Source organism: Orycteropus afer, unplaced genomic scaffold (assembly GCF_000298275.1).
Source record: "Orycteropus afer afer isolate SDZICR_OR568_19922 unplaced genomic scaffold, OryAfe1.0 scaffold00144, whole genome shotgun sequence".
In the NCBI taxonomy this organism is placed as follows: domain Eukaryota; kingdom Metazoa; phylum Chordata; class Mammalia; order Tubulidentata; family Orycteropodidae; genus Orycteropus; species Orycteropus afer.
In genome coordinates, this window is record NW_006921731.1 from 1,666,329 (window position 1) to 1,677,196 (window position 10,868).

General features: G+C 41.5%; 1 protein-coding gene across 1 annotated transcript in view; it reads left to right on the forward strand.

Annotated features, from left to right (window-relative positions):
• The first annotated feature begins 272 nt into the window (after positions 1-272).
• Positions 273-10,868, forward strand: part of EMC3 (ER membrane protein complex subunit 3) — a 32,032-nt gene continuing 21,436 nt past the window's right edge. Inside the window, exons 1-3 of the mRNA XM_007945822.2 lie at positions 273-427; positions 8,894-8,951; positions 9,288-9,381. Coding sequence (XP_007944013.1) covers positions 273-427; positions 8,894-8,951; positions 9,288-9,381 — 307 coding nt within the window. The remainder of the gene's footprint in view (positions 428-8,893; positions 8,952-9,287; positions 9,382-10,868) is intronic.

Below are 10,868 nucleotides of genomic sequence, written 5' to 3' on the forward strand. Positions count from 1 at the left end.
GACTTTCCCGCCAGCCGAGACGCCGCCACTCTGCCGACATAGAGGCGCGCCACGCCGTGAACGTCATAGTCTGCGCCGGAAGTGGGTGGCCGGGTGCTTTCCCCCCGCACACCCCACTCCCGCGGAGTAGCGCGAGCCCCGAAGCCGAGGCAAAGTCCTGGGCCAGCAAGGCTCAGTGGCGTGAAAAGGCTCAGAGGTAAACCCGAAGGAGACCCTCCGCGTCCCGGGGAGAAGTGCAGCAACTCTCGGCCAGAGGCCGTCTCTCAGCGAACATGGCGGGGCCGGAGCTACTGCTTGACTCCAACATCCGCCTCTGGGTGGTCCTGCCCATCGTTATCATCACCTTTTTCGTGGGCATGATCCGCCACTACGTGTCCATTCTGTTGCAGAGCGACAAGAAGCTCACCCAGGAACAAGTGTCCGACAGGTCAGCTCCCTCCCCTCCGCGGCCGACCTCACTCCTCCGTGACCTTGGGGAAAAAAGTGCTGGGAGTTTTGTCAGTTTGCCTTAGTTCGCTTCGCGCTGCTTCTGCCAGGGTTATCCTAGCCGAGCAACCTCGCTGTGTTTCACTTTTATCATCTGTAAAATGGGGATGATAACAGTACCTGACTAATAGAACTGGCATGGGGATTAAATTAGATGATACCTGTAAAGACTTTGGCACAGAGGTTGGTATGTATTACTGCCATCGAGTCGAATCCGATAGCGGTATCTCCTTAGGTTTCCGAAGCGCTATCTCTACGGAAGTAGGTTGCCCAATCTTCCTTCCGAGGAGTGGCTGGTGCTTAAAAAAAAAAAAAAAAAAAGTTGCTCTTTAATATTGCTAGGCTTGTTGTCAACTCCCAAAGGACTTACTGCAAATTACCCAGTACTACTCTGGTTGGGAAAATGCCTACAGAGTGCCACTCATATGATTATCTCCATTTTATCAACTACTATGATGATCGGGAGCGTAGTGCCTAAGGAACTTGATTGCTAACTAGAAGGCTGGTGGTTCAAACCCACCAGCCACTCCTCGGAAGGAAGGTTGGGCAATCTATTTCCGTAGTGATACTGCCTCGGAAACCCAAGGAAGGGTTGCTATGAGTTGGGTCCGAATCCACGGCACACAACAACAACAACTATGATGATCAGCTGAAATGCTAATAACAGAAACTTGCAAACAATAAAACTGTCATTGAGTAATGTGGTTGTTATGTTCTGTCTTGACTCATGGCGACCCCTCCTTGGGTTTCCGAGGTGGTATCTCCACCAGCGCTTCTGTATTTATGGACAGGTAATTTGAGATGATTTTTAGATGCTATGTAGACATGTGCCCACCCATATTAAAATAAACAACAATTTTCAGTCAATCTTTCTAATTTTTTAAAGAGCCTGTATTAGTTTCCTAGGACTGCTATAACAAAGTCCCATGAAGTAGGTGGCTAAAAAAACATAAATTTATTGTCTCACAGTTCTGGAGGCTAGGAGTCTGCATTCAGGGTGTCAGCAGGGCCATGTTCTCTCCAAAAGTTCTGGGGTAAGATCCTTGTCTCTCTCAGCTTCTGGTAGCCTCAGGTGTTCCTTGGTGTGTACATATAGTTCTGAATTCATTTAATCTTTTTCCTCTGTCCATCTCTCTGTGCTTCTTTTATAAGGACACCACTCAGATGGTAACAACAAATGGAGTTAGGGCCCACCCTACTTCATATGATCTTATGTTAATGTTGTTGTTGTTATGTGCCATCGAGTAGGACCCAACTCATAGCGACCCCTCCTTGGGTTTCCAAGGCAGTATCACTACAGAAATAGATTGCCCAACCTTCCTTCCCAGGAGTGGCTGGTGGGTTTGAACCGTCAGCCTCCTGGTTAGCAGTCAAGTGCCTTAGGCACTATGCTACCAGAGCTCCTTATGTTAATAACATTCTCAAATACCCTATTTCCAAACAAGGCCCCCTTCACAGGTACCAGAGGTTAGGACGCCTATATATTTGGGGGGGGAGGCACAGCTCAATATATAACGGAGATTCTCAAGTAGGTGCTACTATGTCTTTAAAGTTTCTGTCACTTATTTGGTTCCCTGGTGGCACAGTGCTTAAGTGTTCGGCTGCTAACTGAAAGTACAGCCATTCAAATCCACCAGCTGCTCCTCAGGAGAATGATGTGACAGGCTGCTTCTACAAAGACTGTAGCCTTGGAAACCCTGTGGGGCAGTTCTGCTCTGTTCTATAGCATCGTAGGGTTCCTATGAGTCAGAGTATTAAGTAAAGAATAGTACTAGTACTAGGTGACTAAGCAAAGTTTATCACTATGGATGTTTGAGACCAAAAAAAAACAAACTCACTGCAATCACAAAATCACAGAATTGGGTCGATTCTGACTCATAGTGACCCCCATTGGGTTTCTGAGACAGTAAATCTCTGCAGAAGTAGATTGTCCCATCATCCTTCTGCAGAGCGTCTTGTGGGTTTGAATTGCCAGCCTTCTGCTTAGCAGTCAAATGCCTTAGGCACTGAACCATTTTAGAAACGCTGCTTTATCTTCAGTGTGCCCACAGTTGTGCTGATAAGGTAAAGAATAGACAACATTTACTAAGCACTTGTTTATGCCAGGCACTATAGTTATTGTTGTTGTGAGGTGCTGTCGAGTTGGCTCTGACTCACAATGACCTTATGTACAACAAAACAAGACACATTTTTTATATTATGGTGGTGGTGTTATGTGCCGTCGAGTCAGACCTGACTCATAGCGACCCCTCCTTGAGTTTCCGAAGTAGATTGCCCAATCTTCCTTCGGAGATATTATGGTAAACACTTATATTCATTCACTTACTTAAAATTTATAGCAATTCTATGAGATAGGTACAGTTGTCCCACTTTATAGAAGCCTAGGCTTAATATACGAAAAAGGTGAAGGCCTTCAACATCTTGTTGACACAGTGACTTCAGTATGGGCTCAGGTATAGCAAGGATTGTGAGGCTGACACAGGACCAAGCAGTGTTTTGTTCTGTTGTATGTAGGGTCACTATGAGTCGGAGACGACTCGACGGCACCTAACAGCAACAGCTTGGCTATCCCATGGTCACACGTGACATTTAAGACTTGAAGCAAGTCTGCTGGTTCCCAAGTCCAAGACTCTCCTTTACACCACAGCTGCCACTTTGATTATTTTTCTGTGGCATCAGTTTCAGAACTGATCAGAGCAGCCCCCAGGAGCTAACCTTAAGTCAGTTCACCACAGAATGAAGGCTAAAAAAAAAAAAAAAAAAAAACCCACTGCCATCTAACCGGTTCCAACTCATAGTGACCCTCTTTGGGTTTCCAACATGGTAAATCTTTACGGAAGCAGATTGCCCAGTCTTGCTTCCACGGAGTGGCTGTGGGTTTGAACCACCAACCTTCTAGTTAGCTATCAGATGCCTTAGGCACTGTGCTACCAGAGCTCTTTGAATGAAGGCTATAGAAGGATGCAAAGTAGAAAGAGCTCAGACAGTCAGCATTTATTGTCACTAGTAAATTGTTCTCATTTCATCCTCATAGTAACACAATGAGGTAGCTATTTCTAAACCCATTTTTACAGTTTAAGAAAAGAAAGCCCAGAGACGTTAAATTGCCCTCCTAAAGTACCTATAGGTTGAGTTCAGGTCAGTCTCACTTCCAAGTTAAATCCTCTTAACCACACTTGCTGTGCACATAGATTCTTTGCTACAATAGTGTAGTGCCTAAGGCACTTGACTGCTATCCAGAAGGCTGGCGGTTCAAACCCACCAGCCACTCCTCAGAAGGAAGATGGGGCAATCTACTTCTGTAGTGATACTGCCTCGGAAACCCAAGGAGGGGTCACTATGAGTCGAGTCTGACTCGACGGCACATAACAATGTAAGAAGTCCACTTGTGATTTTAGAGCAGTGGTTCTGAATGATACCAAAGCTTCCTTTTCTAATCCAAAGTGAAATTGATAGTACAATATACACAGCATAACAAACTAATAAAAAGCTATGACCATCAGGAGAAATAAAAGGAAAATAATTTACGGTCAGATAATTTGTATTTCATAAGTGCTTGTGCACAACTCTCTTAGATGATATGCAGAAGTCAGATGCATGCATTTAGATATAAAATCACCATAACTGGGGCTGGTTCAATTGGAGGATGATAAACTTATATTAGCTACTTAAATATCACAGAAAACAATGCTGTGATAGATGTAATTTTCCTCAATGGTGAACTAGTCTTGATAAAGTTCTGAAGAAAACAAACTGTATATTTACTTGATGTCTGTATACCTGGAAATTCAATAATATATCAAATGTGCAAAAAAAGTAATAAAATGGAGTTAGGTTTGAAGTTCAGATTATTAAAAAAACAATTTGGTGGGACATTCCAAAAGCAGTGCAGAACATGGGACAATTCTTATTGTAGTATGCCATCCTTAGCGTTGAGGGACCGTCCCAACCCTTACTCCTAACAAATGACGCTTAATGATTCACCTTCACCCTATCATTTTGACAATCAAAAAAAAGCACTGTGGATTTTCCTAAGGCCCACTAGAGGGCAGTATTTCCCCCCCACCCCACTATGAAGAAACACGACTTTAGCTAAAACTCCACATCTTGCTCATAATTCCCCTATCCCTTAAATAAGGTGGTTGGATCAGATTCTATCCCTACAGCCTGCCAGCTCTGACATGGTGTGACTTTGCCCCAACCAGGTCATCATTTGAACTGGGATATGTCCCTGTAGGTGATTCTGAGCTTGCTTCCATCCAAGGCAGAAAGATGTTTAGTTGTGAAACATTCTTCTAAATATAGTATAAATTTCCATTAGCCTGAATGCCAAAGTGGGACATTTGGTTTCTTAAATTGTAAAGCTTTTACTAATTTAAAAACTTACTAAAACTTCTGAAATGTATTAAAACAAAAATGAAAAATTAACGTATTAGACCACATTGGGGACTAGAATGTATGTAAAAAGTGGTTTCGAACTTGAAAAATAACCCTGACTCCTTAGAAAGGAAAAACAATCAGTCACAGATCCTTAATAAGAATATCTGGTTTGAGAGATACTGCATTTAAAAACTAAAGTTTTATTCTAAAAAAATATCAAATTTTGCAAATTTCCACTGCAAATAAAGAAGCTTTATTTTTATAACTACTAAAGGATTTATTTTAGATATATGTGGAAATGAAAACAAAATTTTAAACTTCTTATAGAATTTCAGACTTCAGAGAATATAGCTATGAATCACAGCTTAAAAGATGGTGGGTTCTGAATAATTTCAGTTTGCCTTTATTCAAGTTTTTGAAGTGCCTCAAAGTCACAATTGTCAATCCCAATTCTACAAAATTGTTCAGCAGTGTAAATGTAGGACATCCAGCTGGATTTCTGTTGATCATAGTACCTGGAAGGTCCTGAATTAGCATTATAGTGAATAGATTTTTACAATGACCTACTATGTGCCCTGTACTCTGCTGCATGCTATACTCACTCACTGCTGTCAAGTCGAATCCAACTCATAGTGACCCCTACTTAGGTTTCCAAGGTGGTATCTCTGCGCAAGTAGGTTGCCTAATCTCCTTCCAAGGAGTGGCTGGTGGGTTTGAACCACTAGCCTTCTGGTTAGCAGTCAAATGCCTTAGACACTACGCCATCAGACCTCTCACTGCATGCTATAGGGAATGAAATAAGATGAGGTCAGGACCCTAGTGTCAAGGAGTTTGAATCCAAGTGATAAAGCACAGAAAGTGAGAATAAAAATAATCTTCAGTATTTTTCTTTTGCTCTTAAGATAAAAATGAAAATCCAGTGAGACACACGTGGCCTAGCTCCTGCCTACTTCTTACAGCTCAGTTTTGTGAAGCTCTCGTTCTTCCAACCGTATTGGTCTTTCCACAGGTTCTCAGAGAGACAGTGTTTACTTATGCCACAGGGCTTTTGCCCATGTTCTTCCTTCCACCACTCTGTCAGTGTAATTCTTACTCATCCATAAGATTCCAACTTAATCAGTCATCCTCAATGAAACTTTCTCTGAGCCTTTGACTTCCCACAAAACAAAAACAAACTAACCGCCGTTGAATCAGATCCAACTCATAGCGACCCCTCCTTGGATTTCCAAGGCAGTATCTCTGGTAGCATAGTGCCTAAGGCACTTGACTGCTAACCAGAAGGCTGGCAGTTCAAACCCACAAGCCACTCCTCAGAAGGAAGGTTGGGCAATCCTACTTCTGCAGTGATACTGCCTCAGAAACCCAAGGAGGGGTCACTATGAGTCGGGGCCAACTCAACAGCACATAACAACACCACCACTACGGAAGTAGATTGCCCAGTCTTCCTTCTGAAGAGTGGCTGGTGGGTTTGAACCTCCAGCCTTCTGGTTAGCAGTCAAATGCCTTGGGCACTACGCCACCAGAGCTCCCAGACTCAGGCAAATCCCCTGTTATACGTGCCAAAACACTATTCATCTCTCCTTCCTAGGACATAACATAGTTGAGTTTTACTTTTATTTCTGTGGTTGTTTGATAAATGTTTTTCTCCCTCATTAGACTTTAACCTTCATTGAATATTTGCTTTTTGCTCACTCTTACCTAACACAGTACATGGCACATATATGCTCAAGAATTATTTATTTAATGAAAAAATAAATCTGTTATCATACCAGATAGGAACGGAGGCGTTGGGAAATTAAGTGACTTGCCCAAGATCACGGAGCTAATAAGTGGTAGCACCAGGATTTGAACCCATCTATCTAGAACTTAATTTTTCTCCTTTATTCTAGACCCAAACAGCCCTGGGGGAGCAACAGTTAAACTCTTGGCTGCTAATTGAGAGATTGGTGGTTTGAACCTGCCCAGTAGCTCTGTGGGAAAAAGACCTGATGATCTGCTTCCATAAAGATTACACCCAAAAATCCCCTATAGAGCACTTCTGCTCTGTCGCATGGGGTCATTGTGAGTCAAAATTAACTCAACAGCACCTAATAACAACAAAATTCTAGAACGAGGAGTCCCTGGGTAGCACACACAGTTACTCTTTCGGGTACTAACTGAAGTGTTCATGGTTCAGACCCACCCAGAGGCTCTTTGGAAGAAATGCCTGGAGATGTGCTTCCAAAAAGTCACAGCCATAAAAACCCTACAGAGCACAGTTCTACTGTGAAACACATGCTTGCCATGAGTCAGAATCAACTCAAGAGCAGTTGATATTATTGGTGCTAGTATTGTAGACCTAGTGCTTCTTAAACTGTGAGCAGTGAATGATGAGTTTTATTTCCAATATGTTATAAGATGATGCATTTGTAAAATATTTTGATCACAGATTTCGACGTCATGACAATGTCACATTACTATAAAAGTCTGTAAATCCTTACTCTCAATGTCAGTGTTTATCTCATCACAGACCAGCATTAATATATAGGTCACACTTTGAGTAGCTTTAGACTAGCTACAAGGACACATAACATATTACATGTTACAGGTCAGCTTTGTAGGCCTGTTTATAAAGTACTCAGCTGTACAGTATACTAGGGCAGGAGCAGGAAGGGATTCCATGAGGGCCTCAGGTATCAAGGAGAGCACCATGGAGGAGGTGGGGCTTGAAGACATTATTAGGCACAATGGAGCAGAACTGTTAACAGGGAGGATCACTAGAACATTCCTAGCATCTGGAGAAGCTAGATTATACTTAGGGTGACAAGGGGACTTACAAGCACTGACTACTTAGAGTAGGTAGTTTTTATTGAGAGGGAAAGCCAAGCACTTGTGTTTATTTCTGTCTACAATTTGTTTTATTTTTCAAGAGGGATTTCCATTGATTTAAAATTTTGGAGTTTTCCCCTTACAACAACTTTTGAAAACCTAGAAAAATTAGTATTTTGACCTCTGTTATGTTTGATATTTGTATCTTAGCAGCACCACCTGTTTTATAACACTCTATCTTTTTTAACGATTGATTATGTTCCTCTAATATCACCAGATCATTTATTAATTCAGTAAATGTTTATTGAGAGCTTACTAACAGTCTTAATCCTGGGTGGAATATCCTCTCTGTTGTCTGTCAGATAACAACCCTTTCGAGTCCTATATTCATTTCTCCATAGATTTTTAAAAGGTCCTTCTTTCGGTGGGGACCAGGTTTGCTGGTCCAATAGAGCCTGGTGGAACCACTGAGACTATGGCCCCTAGCTGCCCTTCAGGTCTGGAATTGAACCCACACCTGTGGTTTCCAGACAAAGTACAGGCATGTGAGTTAAACATTTACCTCAAGTAGACACACGCCCTGGAGAGAACAATCATGGGAGAAGGAAGGGCTGCTTACGCACTGGAAGACAGCTCAGGGCGCAGAAGAGTATGGAGGAATGGACACTGGGAAGAGGTAACTATGGGGAGGAAGTGGGAGGGGAGCTGTTGCATTGTAAATTTTGGTCAATGACATGAGACAAAGTATATGTGAACTGCTGTATGAAAAGTGAATTTACTCTGTAAATCTTCACCCAAATCAAAAAAAAATTAAAAAAAAAAAAAAAAAAAGTTCCTTCTTTCATCCTCACTCTTCCCTCCTCCTCCCATCCATAAATCTTATGAATAGTCTCCAACTGCTGCTCTTTTCACTCAAAGAAATTCCTTGTTGGCTCATTATAAAGTAAGAAAAGGTGAGTGTAAAGTCCCAAACATACCTTCCTCAGAAATCTTTATTTAGAAACAACCACTTCTGAAAAATATTCTTTTGAAAACCCAGTTGTTGGGTTTAAATATGTTATATTGCTTTAAGGATACTTGTATTTTGAAAAGTTTCTGCACAGGGCTGTTGCCAAGTAGGCCCTTTCTTGTGTTTAAATAGGTCTTCTATGTGATTCTCTCATTTTCTTCTAGTGTTTCACTTTTTTAAAAATCTCATTGTCTTGGTTGTATTTTTCAGTCAAGTCCTAATTCGAAGCAGAGTCCTCAGGGAAAATGGAAAATACATTCCCAAACAGGTACTCATTTATCTTTTATTAAAAGCTCCACAATTCACTCTTGAGGGCAGTAGATATCTGAATGTTTTATAAGGGGGCTCCTTGGAGAAAGCTGGAGATGGCAATTCAATAATTAAACTGTGGCTTAGTGGTGTTTGCTGTCATTGAGACCTCACCATTCTTAGGAAATTGTTCTTAAATGTGACTCAGCTAAAATGTCAAGTCAGCTGCCAAGTAGGCTGACAGTTCTAAGTGTAACAGCATATTCCAAGGGCCTTCTGACTAAACCTCTGGGGAATAATTTGAATATTTTGTGTACCACATATCTGAGCCTTAAAAAGATTTTTTTTCTAATAGTCCTTCTTGACAAGAAAATATTACTTCAACAATCCAGAGGATGGATTTTTCAAAAAAACTAAGAGGAAGGTAGTGCCACCTTCTCCTATGACTGGTATGTTTATTTCCTTCTCTTATCTTTAGGGAAAGTTTTTTTAACATAGATTTTTTTTTTATTTTTTATTTTTTGGAGGGACAGACGGGTGTTATTTTATCTAACTGTTAAATTGCAGAAAATAATAATCTAAAGGACATAATAATCATGTCTGACATCATCTAGTACAGGGATCTATAGAAGTGGAATTCTCTTTTTTAAATAAATCTTCTGGGAACCCCAGTACATAAAGTCAATAAAAAGGGAGCACTCTGGTGAGGAGGTAGGAATCCAGAGCCATGGCCTGGCTCTTTCCCCTTTGCACGTCCTCAGGATCTGGGGCTCTATGGAGCACAGGTAGAAAAGCAGGTCAATTCCAGCTCCCAGCCAGTGCCTGATCCTATTCCTGAGGGGTGACCATCTAGTTTCTGCTTGAGTAGTAAGGATCTCAACCCTTCTTAGACCAGCCATTTCTTTGTATGAAAAATACAGCATCTTTAAAGAAAAACAAAATAGGCAATTAATTCTGTGTGGGCTGTCCTTTAATTTTAGTTCTCATTTCTTTAGGTGAGATCATCAGTTATTTAGAACATCTAAAGTTTTAGCATGTCTTTTAGAAAACCTTTAAGAAATGAAAGACCACTAAGTATATGAAAAGATACTTGACCTCACTAATAGTCCATGAAATGCAAATTAAAGCAAGACTTCCATTTATCCCATTAAATTGGCAAAGGTTGAAGTGATTGGTCAAAGCTGGTACTGTCAGGTCATGGGAAGTTAGGCCCCTCCCTCACTGTTAGCCTAACTTCTAAAGAGTGGGCCTGGTTGAAGGACAGTCTGACAATATCTATCTGTTTTATATGTATAAATCTTTTGACCTAGAAATTCTGCCTCTAGGAATTTCTTTTACACAAACACAAATATGCAGAGAGTTATGTACATGGTGGTTCTTGGCTACATTGCTTATTAGCAAAAAAGAAAAAGAGTTTGAAACCATCTGTAGGTCCACTCAAAAATGAATGATGCAACCACCCAGTAGAATCCAATGTAGGGGACTTCAAGTAAGATGGAGGAATAGGCAGACAATTAACATAGACCCTCTTCAACAAAGAAAAGAAAAACCAATTGACAGAGATACAGAAGATAATCCTGGAACCCTGAGCTTTGAAAGGAACTATACCAAAGTGGATTAGGCACAACTAGTGTAAAAACCTGAACCAAAATAGTGAGTACAGAGATGGTCGGAGCTGCGGACTGTCAGCTGCTCTGACGGGACCAACAGCCTAAATATTTCCAAGTGGTGTTAGGACCTGAGAATTGACCTTTAGATCAGTCCCAGTCACCAAGGGCTGCAGGGACAACTGCTCTGGTGGCCTATGCCTAAGAAGGTAAACAGCAAGGAGGGAGAAAACTTGAGCTGTGGACTTTCTGCTGTCTGGAGGGCGAAGCCATTTTGATTTGTTTACACGTAGCAGCCATTTTGGATATTTAAAGTGACCGAGGGTGCA